This window comes from Sus scrofa, chromosome 13 (genome assembly GCF_000003025.6).
Source record: "Sus scrofa isolate TJ Tabasco breed Duroc chromosome 13, Sscrofa11.1, whole genome shotgun sequence".
Taxonomy (NCBI): Eukaryota; Metazoa; Chordata; class Mammalia; order Artiodactyla; family Suidae; genus Sus; species Sus scrofa.
This window is the reverse complement of record NC_010455.5, coordinates 996,455-1,017,398: the sequence shown is the minus strand read 5'-3', so window position 1 is coordinate 1,017,398 and position 20,944 is coordinate 996,455. Positions and strand designations below refer to the sequence as shown.

Below are 20,944 nucleotides of genomic sequence, written 5' to 3'. Positions count from 1 at the left end.
ACAAAAGCTGAGGCTATAAGTAGCCTGTGAAGTCATAATGATGTTAACACCTCAAAATGTTGAATAAGAATAAAATTTTCAAATTCCTATGGATGACTCGTGCTGTAATATTATAATGTGTATGTCTCATGGAAATGGTAGAAAACTCATTTTAAATATAAATGTGACAATATTCCAGGTATCTTAATATTCTGCTGGCATCCTTAAGAATAACAAGTAAAAATTCAATTTTATTTTATTTTAGGTAATATGAACATGCTTGCTGTAACTAGAAACTGGGACACCACAACCTCTTTGGGTCTAATTTTTTTTTTTTTTTTTTTTTAAGTAGCCTGAGTACATGGCATTCAAAAAGATCTTCAAGTGGAGAAAACATTTACACACGTGGAAGAGAATAGTCAAGAAATGGTACTGAAAATATTTGGGGAAAAAATCCAGTTTGACCCACACCTAATATCTAATAATGGCTTAATGTTAAATACTAGGGAAGCTACATACAGATGCACACATGAAAAGAAAACACATAGGAGTTCCTCTTGTGGCTCAGTGGTAACAAACCCAACTAGTATTTGTGAGGATGCGGGTTTGATCCTTGCCCTCGTTCAGTGGCTTAGGCATCCGGCATTGCCGAAGCTGTGGTGCAGACCACAGACATGGCTCAGATGCATTGCTGTGGCTGTGGTATAGGCTGGCGGCTGCAGCTCTGATTCAACCCTTAGCCTAGGAACTTTCATATGCTGTGGATGTGGCCCTAAAAAGATTAAAAAAAAAAAAAAATACATAGATATGTCGACATAAATAAGCCTCCATGATAAGTATAAAATAGAAGAGAGGAAAAAATCTTAGATTTAATTATATAAAAATTTAAAAACTTCTGCTGATCAATATTTATAAATAAAATACTTCTGCTGATGAATATTTATAAATAAAATACTTTATATCTAGAGTAGAGACTGGAAGAATCTGCACTAAAATGTTACTTACCAGTGGTTACCCTGGAGATTGTTTTTTTGAGTGGCTTATTTTCTATTTTCTATACTTTTCTTACACACACACACATACACACGCTAATAAATATATAATTATATGAAACCCATTATAGTACAACTTTTTCACTTAGATATTACATACATTCAAGTTAGCAGAGACTGAATTTAACTCTCCTCTTTAAATGTATAATTATTTTATAAACATGGATGTATACCACAACGCTATTTTATACTGTCTTTTCCTATTTTGACTGTCTTCCTCTCTCCTCTTCCTCACCCACATTTAACATTTAATCAAAAATTATCTGGTATATAACTGTCTACTCTTCTTTGTGATTACATGGCATGGCAACATATATATGTAGGGAGCGTCTGTTTACTCTTTCAAAGAGTTTTTTTTTTGTTGTTTTGTTTTTTTCCTTGTCTTTCTAGGGCTGCATCTGCAGCATAAGAAAGTTTCCAGGCTAGGGGTTGAACTGGTGCTACAGCTGCCAGCCTGCACCACAGCTATAGCAAAGTGGGATCCAAGCCACATCTGTGACCTACACCACAGCTCATGGCAATGCCGGATCCTTAACTCACTGAGCAAGGCCAGGAATTGAACCCATGTCTTCATAGATACTATTTGGGATCGTTACTACTAAGCCATAATGGAAACTCTTTAAAGGAGTATTATACATTTATAACGCTCTGAATCTTTCTTTTTTCACACAACAATACTTTGTGGAAATCTTCCAGATCAAATAGTAGAAAATTAACTTTTTCTTCTTAATGAGTGCATGTTCCATGGCTTGGATGTTCAATATATATATGAAAACAAATACAATACACATACAGGGTTCACGTATACCCCACTCCTCAATAACTGTAAAACCTACTGGAACAATCATATGCTGACACATGTTAAGTGCATATTCTGGTGTATTCGCATTCAGGAATTAACTTAACATTCCTAAAAAGAGCCGCTCCAGAAACTTACTTTCAGTCCAAATGCTGTCCTATCGATGTTCCCCAACTGTCCAGGCATTTTAGTTCCAGGCCACACTCTGGCAACATCCTTAATGACAGACCAAAAATTAGCACTTTTAAGTAGGGCTCTCCATTTTAAACAGTACCAATCAAACCAATTATAAATAAAATAAAACTTATTAAAGTGCTATTTTTTTCCCCATTTTGTTAGGCCCCAGTAAAGAACTAAATATGGAGCTAGTCACATGTACCCCTAAAGAATTTCCTTTCTAAGTTAGATTAGGAAAAAAAAAAAAATTAATACAGGCGAAAAACATACTTAGGAGAAAAACTCAATAATAAGAGTGTAGCAACTGAGCCAATAATGGTTGGGAAGGATATACAAACATCACACCACCATTCAAAGAAAAATCAGACTTCCCAGCTTGTCTTCACTGATCTTTGCATTAACTGACTTGGACTCCATCCACACCACTGTTGCTAGAATGGTCCTACTCTTCTACCCTTGCTTTTCATGTTACCGTCCCTCAGCAGAGGGACTGATCAAAGGATAGATAGTTAGTTATCACTAATGGTGAGAAACTTGACTCCCATTGTCAAAATATTCACCGTCTGCTCAATTCCACAATTCACAGAAAACATCTCAGAATAGCTAATACTACTTCAAAAGACAAAGATAATTAGAATTTAACACTTGTGCAGAGTGCATTTTAAACTTAGACTCTGAAATGGTGTGGAGAAAAGGGAACCCTCCTATACTGTTGGTGGAAATGTAAACTGGTATAACCACTATGGAAAACAGTATGGAGGTTCCTCAAAAAACTAAAAAAAAGTTACCATACAACCAGCAATCCTACTCCTGGGATATCCAGACAAAACTGTAATTCAGAAAGATATGTGCACCCCTTATGTTCATAGCAGCACTATTTAGCCAAGACATGGAAAGAACCTAAATTGTCCATTGACAAATGAATGAATTAACAAGATGTGGAACATATATACAAAGGAATACTACTCAGCCATAAAAAAAGAAATCATGCCATTTGCAGCAACATGTATGGACCTAGAGATTCTTGTACTAAATGAAATAAGTCAGAAAGACAAATACTATATATCACTTATATGCAGAACCTAAAATATGAAACAAATGAACTTATCTATGAAACAGAAACAGGAGTTCCCATCGTGGCACAGCGGAAATGAATCCGACTAGGAACCATGAGGTTTCGGGTTCAATCACTGGCCTTGCTCAGTGGGTTAAGGATCCAGTGTTGCCGTGAGCTGTGGTATAGGTCACAGATGCGGCTCGGATCCCACGTTGCTGTGGAGTAGGTGTAGGCCAATTGCTACAGCTCCGATTAGACCCTTAGCCTGGGAACTCCATATGCCGTGGGTGCGGCCCTAAAAATACCAGAAAAAGAAAAGAAAAAAAAAGAAACAGAAATAGACTCATAGACATAGAGAACAAACTATTTAAGGTTTCCAAGGGGGGGGGCATGGGAGGGATAGAGGGGGAGTTTGGGGTTAGTAGATGCAAATTATTATGTATAGGTGGATAAACAAAAAGGTCCTACTGCAGAGCACAGGGAACTATATTCAATATCATAATGGAATCATAATGGAAAAGAACATGAAAAATAATATATATGAATCACTTATAAATCAACTATATTTTAATTTTAAAAATTAAAAATAAATAAACTCTGACTATATGACCAACAACTGTGTATTCACATGTTACTTGAGTTAGTCCACTCTATTCCCCCACTTTAGTTAAGTTCTGTTACTCATTCAAAATAGTTAGGTTCATTTCTAGTTATATTCCATTAAGGATCCCCTCCACTGCCCCATTTTTATTTTATTTTGAGTATGTAAAATATTAACATGGTATCAAAGTTAAAAGTAAAATGAAAAAGTGTATCAAATTAAGTGCCACTGCTGCCTCTTCCTAAACCTTTCCATACTGTTCAGTTCCATCTCTTGTAGATAACCAATCTTATTAGCTTCTAGTTTATTTTTCATCCTTCTTTTTGCAAAAATAAGCAGATAACATGTGCATTTCCTTATATCCTGGAAATCACCCCACTGTTTCATGACTCTGTCATTCTTTTTCAGTTGCATAGTATTCCACTGAGTAGATACACCATAGTTCATTCATCCAAATTCTCAAGTACGGACATTTATGCTTATAATTAAATAATGTTACAATGACTAATTTTGTGCAAATGTATTTTTATGTTTTTCAAAGAGTATCTTTTGGGTAAATTCCTACAAGTAGGGCTGCTGTGTCAGAAGCAAACACATGTGGAGTTTGTTAGATACTGCCACATTTCCCTCCATAAAGGATACATTATTTTATATTCTGACCAGCAATGTATGAGAGTGCCTGCTTCCCTACACTCTTGCCAACAGAGTGGCAAAATTAAACAGTGTGACAGCACAATCTGCTAGGTGAGAAATTAACTCGAGAGCTTTTAGGAGTTCCCGTTGTGGCTCAGCGGTAATGATTCCCGACTGGTATCCATGGAGATGCAGGTTTGATCCCTAGCCCCACTCAGTGGGTTAAGGACCCGGCATTGCCATGAGCTGTGGTATAGGTCACAGAAGCAGGTTGGATCTGGTGTTGCTGTGGCTGTGGCAAAAGCCAGCAGCTGCACCTCCGACTCGACCCCGAGTCTGGGAGCCTGCCATAGGTGTGGCCCTAAAAAGAAGAGAAGTAGAATATATAATCGAGCTTTAGAGACTGATCTTGCATCCTCTGACACTCCACAGAATAAGACTCCCCCTCTCTTTACGCTGTAGCTCCTCTGGGAGATGTAATCAGTAGGACTAACACAGCTATATAAAACCTCTTCTTTATTTCCTATGCTCTTATTGTCTACTTCTCCACTTCCACTACTTTCTCCTCACCATTTTATTGTCCTTGACAACCTTTCTCAATGGTCTCTTTTAAGGCAAAAACTTGCAGCTGACTTCAGAGTGTGGGATAGGAGACAGAGATGGGAAAGAAAGTAGCCAGACAAGTACTGAGAACACTGACTGAAAGTCTGTGGGACATAACTGAAAGATTCAAGTCCAGCTCTGGAAAGTAAGTAAGGCCAGGACTTATAAAGGGTGGATTTTTACTATACTTTTTAACTACCTGGAATCAGATTCAAATGATATGACTGAATCCCAGGAACAAACAAAGAACACACAAGTTGACTTTTCAGCACTAAAAAGAGGATCACTAAGTTATACTTACACCAGTTGAAATAGCTCCAGGCCTCCTGTGGGTTTTCGTTTGACCATGAGTAGCAGGCTGGCCTTTAAATCCCCATCTTCTCATGACACCTTGAAAACCTTTGCCAATACTGAACAAGATAAACATTAGAATTTACATAGTGAATAGAGGGTAAGAGATCCCCAATTGCATAACTCCGACAGTACCTGAGAGTTTTAGTAAAGTTCCTTATCTAAATAACTAGAAAAGGCCATGCAAGTAAAACCACAAATGAACAATGCCTTTATCTCAGTCCTGGTTTGCACCCCTTCCTGGAGTCTCATTCCACACAGAATGACTAATTCAAGATTGTGAGACAACAGCAAGCTAAGCAGGCGGAGTTCTGTCATTCTAATCCTATGAAACAACACAGTAAAAGGTGTACATTTTCAATGTTCAAAGTATTTTGTAGGAGAGGTAGCGGGCAACTATTAAAATCCCCATCTCTGGAGTTCCCGTCGTGGCGCGGTGGTTAACGAATCCGACTAGGAACCATGAGGTTGCGGGTTCGGTCCCTGCCCTTGCTCTGTGGGTTAACGATCCGGTGCTGCCGTGAGCTGTGCTGTAGGTTGCAGACGAGGCTCGATCCTGTGTTGCTGTGGCTCTGGCGTAGGCCGGTGGCTACAGCTCCGATTCGACCCCTAACCTGGGAACCTCCATATGCCGCGGAAGCGGCCCAAGAAATAGCAAAAAAAGACCAAAAAAAAAAAAAAAAAAAAAAAAATCCCCATCTCCTGGTACACATGCTCCCGTGTGATCAAGCACCTCCCCTGGAGTCTGGGTGAACCTAGCAACTCACTCTAAGGAATAAACTGCAATAGAAGTTACGAGACGTCAAATTTGACATTAGGTTCCAAAGAGACTGGCTTCCATCTCTGCACTCTCTCCCTCACTAGGCTCTGGGGGAAGCCAGGTGCCACATCATAAGCTATCCTATGCTGAGTCATGTTGGAAGGATATCACTAGCTAACAACTATGGACCTGATGCTGGCCAGTGGGCGTGCTAGTGAGCTTTTAGGCAATTTTCTCCAAGTCGAACCCTCAGATGACCACAGCCCTGACTAATGCCTCGGCTGCAGCTTTATTCAAGACCCAGAGCCAGGAGCACTCAGCTAAGCTGTACTGAGATTCGTGACTATAGAAACTGTGAAGTAGTAAATGTTTGTTGTTTTAGGGTAATGTGTTTGGCAGCAATATACAACAGAACACTTAATAAAACAGTAATAACTAACAAGTTTTAATTTCCAAAGATGGATCTTGGTTTCAAGGTCTGAATCAGAAGCTAATGGGGAAATATAATCAGAGAGCAATAATTTCTTAAAAATCTTACATTTCATATTTCAATTTTTAAACAAAAGCATTCTATTTTCAGATTCTGCTAACTAGAGAAACATTCTGCAATGGAGGCAGAAACAACACTAAGATTCAAGAATTATTAAAGTTTGCCTGACTGATATATTTATCAGGACAAATAATAACTGAATGGGCTACAATGAATTGTAAGACTACCAGACATATATATATATATATATATAATAAAAATATTATATATATAAATATAATATATATGCATGTATGTATATCTATATATATATAAATGGGGGGGGCATGCCCATGGCATGTGGAAGTTTCCAGGCCAGGGAAACCACACCACAGCAACGACCCAAGCCCCTGCAGTAACAATGCTGGATCCTTAACCTGCTGTACCACAAGAGAGCTTAATGATGAATTTTAGAATATATTTGAAAATAAATGCTTGGCAATTTAAAAATAAACAAGAAGTACCTAAAGAGTCATCTGAATCTTTATTATTTGGCAAATAACATTTTAAAGAAAAAAAGGGGAGGGGACTGGAAACACCCAATTTTAAATTAGCATGTTTTAAAAATGCTGCATTTTAATACCAGCCACTCTTGGTAGAAAATCTGCAGCATCATCTAAGTTCAAAAGCTGATTCATCTGCTTAGAGAGAGAGCCTGAGTGTGTGCACCCATAAAAAACATGCCAGGTAAATTACAGAAGATAATTTAGCTCATTTTAACAGCATATGATTACAAGATGAAAGCGGTATCCTGAAAGTGCTAATTATGCACTGTTTTTCAATCTAGTTCTAGAACACGTCATGTTGTTACACTCTGTACAATAGGAGCCTCTTCAACAAATAACCTTTAGACAAAGGATAAGACATACATGAGGTGACAAAATCACTGGCTGAATTAAGATCATGTAAAACAGAGGGCACCTGTCGCTCCATTAGGGTGGGGATGGGGGGACCCACATGTGTCTATTCTGTTGTTTCTCTCAGCTGTCACCCAACTGGAGAACAAAAATGAAACACAAGCAAGAACAGCACAAATCTACACTTAGCATACTCATCCACATTTCAAATATAAGGTTTCCATATGTCATATAAATTAAAACCTTCATCTTACTAAAAGGATACAAAACACATAACACATGCTTTATCTCTCCCACCCCTTTTCTGCTGCAGTTTTTAGTTAATGACAACAGAAAAAAAAAAAAAACACAAATGAAAATTCAAATCAGAAAGAACAGTGTTAGAAGTTTCAGCGTTAGTGACACATACCTGAAAATTAGGAAAACATAAAACATGTAATTCAGAGCATCTATCTTGTTAAAACCAAACAAAAAACTCATAAAAAAAAAATCTCAGGAATACTATTTTTTTTCTTTTTGTCTTTTTGCCTTTTCTAGTGCTGCACCCACGGCATATGGATGTTCCCAGGCTAGGGGTCTAATCAGAGCTGTAGCCGCTGGCCTACCAGATCCGAGATCCAGATCCGAGCCGCATCTGTGGCCTACACTACAGCTCACGGCAACGCCAGATCCTTAACCCACTGAGCAAGGCCAGGGATGGAACCCGAAACCTCATGGTTCCTAGTCGGATTTGCTAACCACTGCACCACAACGAGAACTCTTCGGGGATACTATTTAAATTTAGGAGACTTTACTGCCCTCATTTCCCAGTGTATTTCCTTATTATGCTTTAAATTCATGAAGCGCAGGGATTGTGTATTATCTAACCCTAGCACCCAACTGAGAGAGGTCAGAGTGATTTTGTCACTGGCTTTAACTGTCTTAGGAAGAGAGATAATTATTTCCTTTATTTTGTACTATAGTTTCCAAATGCTATCTAACAGGCATGCCTTTATAAAAGTTTAAGACTCTATTAAGAAAAGGAGATGAGAGGCTTAGAGGTTTGACTGTAAGAATCTTGCATAAACGAATATATAATCTAATACTTCCAATTGCATTCTATGAATCTCTAGAGATTACTATGTGAACTTCATTCCCCTGTCTCATTGTGACAAACGCCTAAATGTCTACCAGAAGACACACAGGTTTCCCCATTTTGTGGGAAACTGCATTTGACTGACTGCATGGGTCTGGATATACTTACATATGGGGATGAAACAAAATGTCTTAGGTGAGGAGAACTTTCCATTCTGAGTCCTCTGAGAAATTCCTCCAAAATCTCATCAGAGTCTTTCTCTTGCCACTGAAGATCTTTGCAAATTCTGGGAGTCAATTTCTACCCAACTTATTGCTGTCTAAACCTATTCAATCAGTGATGTCAACAGCTCCTGAGGCCACAGGTAAGTCATGGTGGAATTTTCCGTGCTTTGTGTCCCGTCACATAGAGTTAAAAGCTGGCACGGAGTATCTGTATGGTTGCTATTCTCTAGGATGAATTTGTGACAGCATGACCTGAAGCGAAGGTATTCTGTTTCCATCTAAAAACCTTTATAAAGCTCCCTTCAACATTCGGAAACATTTTTATCAACGAGTGACTGCTGAGAGTACAATGCTCGTAGCTTTTACTAACATCAAATCTAGCTTGTTCGACAGAACAAAGAGCCAATGTGCAGCGATTCCTTTGAGTCCTCCTATAAAATGGAAAATGTTCTGGCTGTCCTAAGGAAACTCAGAACATCACATTTACCGTCCTGAGGGCAGTCTGCTCTTCTCAAAAAAGAAAACTCCAATAACCAATTCTGCAGTATCATGAAAAGACACACCCGTTGTCCGAAGGTCTTCAGCCATATCAATTTCTTCAACAGTTGAGAAGACCATACTACCATGTGCTGCGAATCTGCTGTTATGTATTACTTCTTCATTAATATAAAAAAAGAGTGCATTATGCCTCTTGGAAAACAGAGGGATTATTTTAGAAACATTTAGAATTGAAAGGAATCTTAGAAACCATTTACTCTCAAACCCTTATATTAAAGATAATGAAATCTACATCCAGAGAAGTTAAGCCACTTGCCCAAGGTCAAATCCTGGGTAAACAAAAGCTTAGTCATGTTTTCACAACCCAGGTCACACACTGCCTCTTGAAAAACAGTAAAGCAAGATATAAAAGTATCTGGCAAATCAGAGAGGCACTGGAGCTATTTCAAGGGCATCCTCACCACACTGCAAATTCTTGATGTAGTAGTTAGTATGTAATTTTAAAATTACCTACAGTGCTTTGTAAAGCTACTGCTGTGCAATACAAAAAGATAGTCTAAAGTAAGAGGTAATAATCTGATGTATGAGAAAACACCACATTTGAATTCCTAATGACTTAATGTCTTTCATTCATTTAAAAAGATATTTCCTATTGAGGAAAACACAGATTTTTCCTTTTAAAATCTGAAACAGATTAAAAAGCAGTAATACCAACTATAATAGTGATCACATCCACACTTCTGAGCACTTATTATGTCCCAGGTCTTGAGCTAAGAGCTTTCTGTGCATTATCTATATATATATATATATATATATATATATATATATATTTTTTTTTTTTTTTTTTTTGTCTTTTTAGGGCCACACCCACGGCATATGGAGGTTCCCAGGTTAGGGTCTGAATCGTAACCATAGCTGCCGGCCTACGCCACAGCCGCAGCAACATGGGATCTGAGTCGCATCTGCGACCTACTCTATAGCTCACTGCAATGCCGGATACTTAACCCACTGAGCGAGGCCAGAGATCGAACCCTCGTCCTCATGGATACTAGTTGGGGTTGTTAACCACTGAGCCACAACAGGAACGCCGATCCCATGAAATCTTTATAACAAGCTATGGTGTAGGTACTATAACTAGTCTTAATGTTAATGATTAGGCAATAGAGGTTAGGAGCTGCTGAGAAGCAGAGTCATGCTTTTAGCCACTGCCTAGATTGCCTCTCACTAGACAGTCATTCTTTAAGGGGGTGGAGGTGTGTGGAACCCATCTATACATGCTAGACTTAAAATTTTATGTAGAATAAACTGCATGAAACAGCTATATTTCAAAGACTGGGTCTTATTATCTACTAATGGCATAATGAAAACAGTAAAAAAATTATTCTGCTATAATGATTTTATATATTAGATTTAAAGATCTTTCCCATTTAATCTAAATTGAATTTGTAGATGAAAAGTATTTCTGGTTTAAAGATTAAAATAAAAAACTCTAGTTCATTCCAAAGTGACACTGGTAAATTTACTTATTTATAGAGAGAATTATACCCAAATCCAACATAGGTAAAAACAATACATCTGTGTATCTTTTGATATATGCAGACACTCCAATGTAAACATTAAAAAAGGAACATTTAGGAAATCTTTAAGAAGAAGCTACTACTGGAGTTCCCGTCGTGGCTCAGTAGTTAACAAATCCGACTAGGAACCATGAGGTTGCGAGTTCGATCCCTGGCCTTGCTCAGTGGGCTAAGGATCTGGCATTGCCGTGAGCTGTGGTATAAGTTGCAGACGCAGCTCGGATCTTCGTTGCTGTGGCTCTGCCTACAGCTCCGATTCGACCCCTAGCCTGAGAACCTCCATATACCATGGGAGCAGCCCTAGAAAAGGCAAAAAGACCAAAAAAAAAAAAAAAAAAAAAAAAAAAAAAAGCAGCTACTACTGTTGGTTACTGGTCATGTAAAGGAGAATGTCTGCAGATAATTTCATTCTTGAAGTAGCTAGATTCTATTAACACTACTTCCTTAAATTAGTGTTTTTCTGTTTAATTTTTATTTAGTTATTTCTAAGGTAACTTAATCCAGCAATTAGAATCAAAGGTACAAGGTAAAAAACTTAAAATAGCCTAAATATAAGCATAGATTTAACAATTACATATAATCATTACAATATGAGAAAAATGAAGAATTTAAATTAGAAAAAAGCCTCAAATTAATCTCTAATAGAAAGACAATGAGGCCACTTATAAAAGTAACCAGTTTTCAGTTTCATGCTAACTAAAATGTGTACAATACCCATGCCTACTTTTACTGACAATGCTCTTTGTAATGGGACTGATTAGACTTGCCTGCTTTAAAATAGATGTCTGTATGTTATAATCTGAGAAAAGGAAAGGAAGGTACTGGGATTCTGTGCTGGGTAAAGGAGTGGCAAGAAAAGCAGGCCCACAGGTCACCTCTTGACTATTTTCCAGTCCAGTGGATCTCAGTGAGTGGTCCCTGGACCAGCAGCATCCATAAAACCTGGGAACTTGCTAGAGATATGGATTCTCAGGTACCAGCACAGATCTACCAAATCTGAAGACTGCGTGCGTGCGTGCGTGCGTGTGTGTGTGTGTGTGTGTGTGTGTGTGTGTGTAGGGGGGGTTAACAAGCTTTCTTGGAGATTCTGAAGCTCATTCAAGTGTGGGAACTGATCATCCATCCTGTAAACTCATGTCCCTCATCTGACCTATGTCGCTACACAAATCTGAAGACTGTGTGTGTGTGTGTGTGTGTGTGTGTGTGTGTAGGGGGGGGTTAACAAGCTTTCTTGGAGATTCTGAAGCTCATTCAAGTGTGGGAACTGATCATCCATCCTGTAAACTCATGTCCCTCATCTGACCTATGTCACTACACAAGTTTTTCTTCTAGTGTTTACACCTGTAACAGGATTAATAATCAAGAAGATGGAGCCAAGAAGTTTCGAAAATTTAAAACAGGGGCTGAAAATGAAGGAAAAGGTAGAAAATCTCTGGCTGTAAGTGAGCCACAGCAAGGGACGGGGAAGACTCACATTCTACACCCAAAAGATGACAGTTCCCTTTATAGTTGATGAGGAAAAAAATATTCTCTTGCTGGATGCAAAGGCCTAAAACTCCAAATGCGGGCAACTGTCCAAAAAATGAGAAGCATGAGGGAAAGGAGACAAAATAATTTAAAAAGGGAAAAAAAAAAAAGGCAAGCAAATTCACCACACACTCACGCACAGACACATATATTTGGGGAAGTCTATGGCAAAGAGAAAAGGCAGCTTCCACCAAGAAGGACTATGTGCATCTGAGACCCACGGCTGCAGCCAGAAAAGAATTCAAAATACCTCCATACAAGAAGGACAAGGAGTCCTAAAAATTCACAAGCATTTACAAGAACCTTGAGGCTGTAATAACATGCCAGCCGTAAGAAACATTTAGCTAAAGGTCAAATAAAGTCTGTTTCATTCTGATCTCAGGTACTATCTCACAAAGGTACACACATAGGACAGTGCAAGTTACTGCAGTCCACACAACAGTAAGGGTGTCCTCAAAGGCAGGTCCTCCCCTCTCCAGAGTGAATGTCGACTAACCTAAGGCCCGGTTATTCTCCCTGCTCTCACTGACTATCTAGTCCCGAGGCTGGTATAGGGCTGGACACACTCTTACTTTCTAGGTACATGATCTTAAGACACAAGACAAAATCAACACATTCTCTTTTCACTTTAAACTCACAAGAAGGCTTAAGTTTGAATAGCTTTCAGAAGCCAAGGAGATCCAACAGTAGTATGAAATAAAAGCGTTTACTGAACACAGGCCCTGAAGAGCTAAACTCCAAGCCAGGCTAGTCACAAGTGCAGCCACAAAGCATCTACTAATAAAGGAATCTGACTTTCAGAGGGCTTCTGGAATATCTTGTTTGTCCTGTGAAATTTGCAATGGAATGCACACACTACCAACCATGTATAAATTAACAAATTATTATGAGCTATTTTATTACATGTAATACTTCAGAAATTTAAAAAGTAAAATAATCTGATTCACAACACACATCTCCCCAGACAACCAAACCAAAACTTTATAGCTCCAACATTTTGAGTTCTTCACAAGGGCGGGCAGGACAAAAAACATTACCAAGAAGCCAGTACTTTTAAGAGGCCCAAAGAAGTAGGAATAAGCCTGCAACAATCAGGAAGCAGGGAGAAAAAGAGGAAGGGTCACAGTCTCTTTTCGAAGAGGCCCATTCTCTACTCCCCTGCCCAGTCTGTCCCAGTGCATTTCTAAATAGCTCATCAAAGGTTAAGGCCCCCAGGAGCTATGTGCAATGGCCCAGATTTGAAAGTGGGCAGTAGTAATGCGAAAGTGAAGACATTACCAGACCGTATTAAGGAAACTGATACTGGATTAATCTGGTTTCCTTGATAATAAGAGCTGCTCTTGCTCAGTCACTGTGATCCTAAGACTATTCCAGAGCACCTGTGGGCCACTGTTGATTTTCACAGGGTTCCCAGTCAGAACAATGCTGGAACAAAGGCTGAGGATCTTGTCAAATGACAAAAAGAAAGCCTGGGTACATAAAGAAGTGATGCGTCTTCTCAGTTGACAAAATCAGAAACAAGAATGGACAAGAGCTGGCATTTGGAGTTACGCTTGGCCCAGATCATGTGGACCCTGACAATCTACCTGGAATAATTTCTACATCAACATGTTTAGGGCCTGGTTACTCCATTCCACAGTGAAGAACCAAACATAATTTCTGAAAAGCAACCTGTTACATCTTAATGTTTCCTAGAGCTCATCAAGCCAGTACTGAGAGGATATGATAGATGGTAAGTTATGAAAAACTACAGTACCCAAAATACCACCACCCAGTCTAAATATAATTTGAAGTTAGCATTTCTGTTAGAGTGACAGCTGGGTGTTAACTTCTCCCCAATTGAACGACCACTGTTAATTTCAACAAAGTAACCCATGTCACTGTACATAGCCTTAGGTCTTCAAACAGATGTGGGCCCAGCCCATGAGGAACCTAAATTATGTGACCTTTTCCTCAGTCCCATTTCAAGAAGCACGTATCTCAGTTTAGAAGCTGAAACCTGATGTGAACTCCTCACAGACAACTACTTCAGCACAATTTAGAAACCAGTACTGTCAGTAACATTAGCATTAAAATTATGAATGAGAATAATGGTTACGTATCCTTTATTCACTGACTTGAAATACTAATCTTTCACTTGATCTGCTGTTTTTCTAATATACGAGGGAAACAAAAGGAAAAGAGAACCTGTTACATGGACCTACGTTTTGGCCGTGACATCCACATACTGTCCTGGACGAAAGTGAGCAGCGTATAGAGGGGTGCCTTTATGGGAAAATAAAACAAAAAGTTAGTACGAAACGTGTCGGTCCAAAAACAACTTCATTAAACATAAAGTATATCCAGGAAGCCTTCAAGTTATCATATTTCAAAAATGTTGGAAGTCTCTTCTGCAGTTATTAGAAATTTCAATAATAAAATAGCAAAACTGCCCAACAAACACATTTTAATGGACTGTATGGGGGCTCAAGCGACCAAGAGACCCTGGTGCTGATACACTATGCCTTCACAGAGGCCAGGGTGATACTGGCTAAGACGGCAACTCCCGCCTTATTTTTTTTCTGCCTATTGGAGATAAGTTATCCAAAAACAGGAACTTTAGTTATTTGAACACAGGTCCATTGTGTGTTGGGTAATGATTATAATATGTATGATCTATCCATAAAAAGCCCATGCAGATCAGATTTTTGGTGGACTGGTCATTGTTCCAGTAAAATATAGTTATTCTAGCACAGTGCCCAGATATTTAGTATAATAAGAAACTACCATTATAGATACCCCTAATTTTATACATAATATTTCTAAAACTAGTTGTATCTAAATAAAATCTTTCTTTAAATGCACTTCAGAAACATGTTATTTAAAGGAATTTTGTAAGTCAAAACCCCTCATAATATCTTACTTACATAAATTTGGAATGAATACTTATGAGAACTATTTAAATTGGCAATTAATCTCCAAACATTTATAGGATGCTTATAATATGTACAGTTAGAAATATAAAAGTATAAGATATGGCCCTAACTTCAAGAACCTATTATCTAGATGAAGAATCAGTATTAATATCATCTAATAAGAGACTTATTTTTGTTTAAAACAGGAAGTAGAGTGCTGCAGGATTTCAGAGGGTAGTGTCCTTTAGGTAGGATTTATGGGCAGAGAAAAACCTTGAATTAAGAAAAAGTAGGGGAGATAAGGTGACTGAATTTCTATGAGGACAAATGACTTGAACTCCTGAAATCCGATCATTTTTCACCCACAAAACAATATACATGGTTTGAGCTACAGCAAGTTAATGAGGATTTATTTTTTATATTTGTTAGTTTAACTCCATTTACTTTATCCTTAAGATGAAAAATTTGACTGCCAAAAATATTTTTAATTCTAGCTTATTGACTCTGCCGCCTCAATTAATAAGGTCTGTTGCAACTGTATATTACTTCAAGAAATTCAGTTCACGTATGACGTTATCAAATCTTAAAACATCCTTCTATAGTCTACTTGTTAGAACTCAAGTACAAGAGATCAGGGAGCCCTGCTGAAGTTCAAAGACATCAAAATGCTGTTAACTATGAACCAATAGAATATTGCCAAATTTTACTTTTTGACATCCCTGGAGTAGATAAAAATACTCTGGAATTTTCAAGTAAGAATTTTTACATCAAGGCACTATGGTTAGTCACTTTCCCATTCTAGGTACATTTTCTCAAATTATTCTCTCAGTGAGAGTCTAATTATTCTTCATTTAACAGAATGCCAGCCTACCAACAGAGAACTTCACATTTTAAAAGTTCATTTATTTATTTGGAGTGGCTTTTCTTTGTACATTAAAAACAAAAGCGTTCCTCCCTCTTTCGTGGAAAACAAAGAGTTCTCTACAGTTCTTTCCACTTAAAGAAACAGACTTGTTTGTCCCTAGTGATTAAATCAGATACTGTTTTATATTTAAAAATAAATGTTTGTGGCTTTGTATTGTGAATTCACTTTATTGAAAGGGTTGACATTAAACAAATCACATATTTGGGTATTTTTACCTCCCTCCGCTTCCCGACCTCAGATTACCTGGCTTAATTACAGCATTTTCTGTTACATTAAAGATTTTAACTTTCTGTTTTGGAGGCAATCCAAGTTCCTGGTAAAATTCCAATATAGATGCAGATTTCTACAGGAAAAGTAGCACACATACATAACACAGTAAATACTAAAGGCAGAATTTAATGCATAAAAATCTAAACCAAGTTACTAACACCCCAGAAAACAAACTGTAAAGCACTCCGATTCCCTAATCAACAAAAAGTACCCTATTCCCCTTATTTAAGGGAAGTAAGATGTTTATCCATCACACTTAGGGTCCAAAGAACTGGCACAGTGCAGCTCATATAAAGTATATGAGGGAAGTTCCCGTTGTGGCCCAGTGGAAATGAGCCCGACTAGTATCCATGAAGATGTGGGTTCGATCCCTGGCCTCACTCAGCGGGTCAGGGATCTGGTGTTGCCATGAGCTGTGGTACAGGTTGCAGTCGTGGCTTGGATGCTGCGATGCTGTGGTTGTGGCATAGGCCAGCAGCTATAGCTCCGATTCAAGCCCTAGCCTGGGATGGGAACTTCCATATGTCAAAAGAAAAAAAAAGTATATGACGTGCGGCCTAAAAAGCAAAAGCAAAAAAAAAAAGTATATGAGGAAGACGTTTGACCCATAGGAAAAGAAATACAGTTGTGCTCATATCTGGGTTTTGACTGGAGACTGCATGTATCAAGAACCCCAATCCTGAGAAATTTGACTACATCTATTCTGCATCTGCATCCAAGCAGCTGGGAGAAAACACGACAGTTCACACATTCGGATGTGCAACCACAGACTTCAGAGTGTTAGTGTTCCAATGTGGCCTGGCCAAGCCACATTCCTGGTTAAATCCCTCTCATTCCCCAAGGTGGCTCTGTCACATCCTCTTAAAACCTCTAGCACTGTCCCCTTCCCCCCTCAGAGCTGAACATGCTCCTTCTCATTTCACTGAAAAGAAACAGAGGAAACGAGAGCCCTTCCCAAGCTTTTACCACCAAATCAGCCCAAGTGCCTGCACCATCTCCTATAATGCCATCCTCCCACCCCACTCCAGGTGCATATGGGGAGCTTTCAGAGAACGCCAAGCCCAGGGCCCTCAGCTTGGAGCTGTAACTGCAGTGGTCTAAGGCAACATTCAGGTGTCAATGTTTTTCAGCACCCCATGTTTCTCACATGAACCTGGGGCTGGGAACTATGATGATAAATAAACTGTCCATGTACTTATTAAAGCCAAGTCCTTCAATGTGGACTGACTCCCACCCACCTCTCACGTATGCAATTGTCCCCACCATTCTCTGAGTGGAAAATCTCCCCCTTTCCACTGAGCTTTCCTATGAGCATAAAACAACCACAATAATTCATATAAAACCAGAAATTTTCCTCAACCCTGTGGTCTCCTCCAGCTAATCTTTCTGTTCCCCCTCATGACAACGCCCCACCCACTCTCTCAAACCCACTGTCATCAGGGCCTTCCAGCCCCTAATTATCAATGGAATGTGCTGGTCAAAATCCCCAAACTGGTCAACACTCATTACCAGCTCATGGCTCATGATGGGTGATGCAGAGGATGGCTTTCTCCTTGGAAGGCTTTCAGCTACAACTCTGTTCTTTCAGATGCTAATGACCCACTTTTCTAACATTGACCCCAAATTCTACTCTGAACTACAAATTCTTTTTGTCCAACTGCCAACTCAGCATTTCACTTTGATGTCAAATGAACAACTCAAGTTTAATGCATCTACACCTGAACTCAAAACTCCTTCCCCTCCCCAGGCCTGCTCTCCTCACCAAATCACCATAAATGGCAGCTTCAAATCTCTGTTGTTTAGATCCTATATCCCGTGGTCTCCTATCACTCCTCTTTCTCATATACCATGTCCAACCATCAGCAATTCCTACAGACTATCTAAAAACACAGCCCACATCAAACACTTCTCACCCCACCTCACCCCCACCCCGTCATACATTGTCTGGATTATCTCAGCAGCCTCCTAAGAGGTCTCCAACTTCCAAACTCCTGACTCCCTGGTCTGCTCTCCTCTCACAGGCTAGGTTGATCCTTCCAAGCTACGCCGATCTCCATCTCATGCAGAATCAGGTCCCAAGTCCTCACCATGATTTACTAGGTTCTGTACCATCTGACCTTGTCCATGACTCTCCTCCCAGCTCACCCTGCCTCAGGGACAGGGCTCCTGCCAGCCTAGGAACTCACTGAACAGTGGCCTCAGGTCTGCTGCACAAACTGGTCCCCTACTTGCAATGCCATTCTGCCCGATGGTTTTCCCTCTTTCCTTTTCCTCTTCAGTCTTAAACTGCCTATGCTTTTTACAACTGCAGAAAATGTCTGCCTCACTATTTTAAAAAAGGGTAAGAAGGAAGCATGTTCCATTCTTCTCCAGGATTTCAATCTTCTCTCCCAATAGGGTAAGAATGCTATATTAATTATGTTTGTTTACGCATGTTTAACATGTCCTTTTTAAGTTCTGTCACTTCTAAATACTGTAGAAGGGAGATTTTTTAAAATTTAAAAGTGCATTTTTATTAAGGAAAACTGCAAACATATAAACATATGATGATGATGTTGACAGAGTCAACAATTATCAAAACTGGGCCAAATTCATAGGTGATATTTCTACTTTTTCTTCCAGTTTTATTGCGATATAAGTGACTTATAGGACTGCAGAAGTTTAAGGAAATATAGAGAATAATGATTTGACTTACATTCATCATGGAATGATTATCACAATAAGTGAACATCCACCATTCCACACAGATAAAAATTAAAAAGAAAAGAAATTTCTTTGTGATGAGAACTCAGGATGTACTCTTAACAACTTTCATATATAACATTCAGCAGTGTCAATTACATTGATTACATTGTATATTACATCCCTAGTATTTATTTTTCTATACCTTTGACTGCCTTTATCTAATTCCGCCTCCCCCATCACCTACCACTGGTAATCACAAATCTGAAACTCTTTTTCTGTGAGTTTGTGTGTTGAAGTATAACTGACCTACAATAATGTTAGTTCCTGGTGTGCAACATAGTGATTCGGTATTTCTTTACATTTCAAAATGACCATCTGTCACCATAAAAAGAAACTGCACAGTTATCAGCTATATTCCCCATACTGTACATTTTATCCCTGTGACTCATTTATGTTGCAAATGGAAGTCTGTACCTCTCATCGCCCTCACCTATTTCTCTTCTCCCCCGACACCCTGCCAGATTTTTGTATGACATGCTCCCTCACTTTATCTAGGTCTCCACCTAAATACCAACTTACCTTTCCCAATTATTCTACTTAAAATAGCACCACTTTCTGCCTTTCTATCCCCTCAGTTTACTTTATTAAAGCATGTCCCTCCATCTTTTGCAATACACATTTTAAAACTGTTTATCTTGTGTACACCACCCTATGTCACCCCCAATCTCACCAAAATGTGTTTCTAGAGAGCAGGTACTTTAGTTGCTGTTCCATCCCCAGCTGCTGCTATTGTAAATATCCTTAAGTAGGAAATATCCTCGGTTAGAAAACTTTATGGACAAGCTATCCTTACCATAATGTTCTAGTGTCTTTTTTCTTTTTTAATTCTTAAGACTCCCCCCCCCCTTTTTTTTTTGTCTTTTTGCCTTTTCTAGGGCTGCTCCCATGGCATATGGAGGTTCCCAGGCTAGGGGTCAAATTGGAGCTGCAGCTGCCGGCCTACGTCAGAGCCACAGCAACGCCAGATCCGAGCCGCATCTGCAACCTACACCACAGCTCACGGCACCGCTGGATCCCCAACCCACTGAGCAAGGGCAGGGACCGAACCTGCAACCTCATGGTTTCTAGTCAGATTCGTTAACCACTGTGCCACAACGGGAACTCCAAATTCTTAAGACTCTTGATATAGACTGCTGTAAGACATACCTTACCTTAAGCTATATCACTTTACACTTCCTGATGTGAAGAGCCTCTTCCATGAGAGTATAATCAACAATACCTATCCTTCTGCTGTTCGCTCTCCTCAGCTTCCCTTCTTATCCTAAGTGAAGCACCTGCAGGGCTCTCCTGGGCCACAGCACTCTATGTTTGCTGACCTGTGTCTGCCTAGGCCAGTCTCTTGCCCTGTAATCTATTTCCAAAGCACATTAAAAGTCTGCTAAATATATGTCTTGTCCCAGCTCCAGTGATAAGTCAGACTTATTTGAGGAATATGTATTTAAATATACAGTAAACTTCAGACACTGGCTAATAACTTCAGTTTGAAATATGAAACACTTACTGAGTAGGCTTCCCTTAGATGAAATGAAACTTGGTGGTACTGGCTTATAAGTAGAGAATGTTAGTTTCTGGATCTATCCACAGCCCCCTGAGACTCTCCCAGGAGTCCCCAGTGGGACTGTGCTGCAAATGCTGAGCAGCTCAGTTCTGGATGTCCACAGAGATTGTTCTCTCCCTCTGGAGTCCCCTCAGGAGCTCTTTCCTCCAAGAGTGATAACACATACTCCTTCCCATCATCCTCTACAGTTTCACACCCCCACATGCTGAACTCTGAGATAGATATTCAACATCACTCTCCCCAAGTCCCCTGC

General features: G+C 39.3%; 1 protein-coding gene across 1 annotated transcript in view; it reads right to left on the bottom strand.

Moving 5' to 3' along the window:
• Window positions 1–20,944, bottom strand: part of MRPL3 (mitochondrial ribosomal protein L3) — a 39,201-nt gene that overhangs the window by 6,787 nt on the left and 11,470 nt on the right. The window contains exons 5-8 of the mRNA XM_001925038.5: window positions 16,362–16,461; window positions 14,504–14,564; window positions 5,203–5,311; window positions 1,969–2,046 (exon numbers count right to left, since the gene is read on the bottom strand). Coding sequence (XP_001925073.2) covers window positions 1,969–2,046; window positions 5,203–5,311; window positions 14,504–14,564; window positions 16,362–16,461 — 348 coding nt within the window. The remainder of the gene's footprint in view (window positions 1–1,968; window positions 2,047–5,202; window positions 5,312–14,503; window positions 14,565–16,361; window positions 16,462–20,944) is intronic.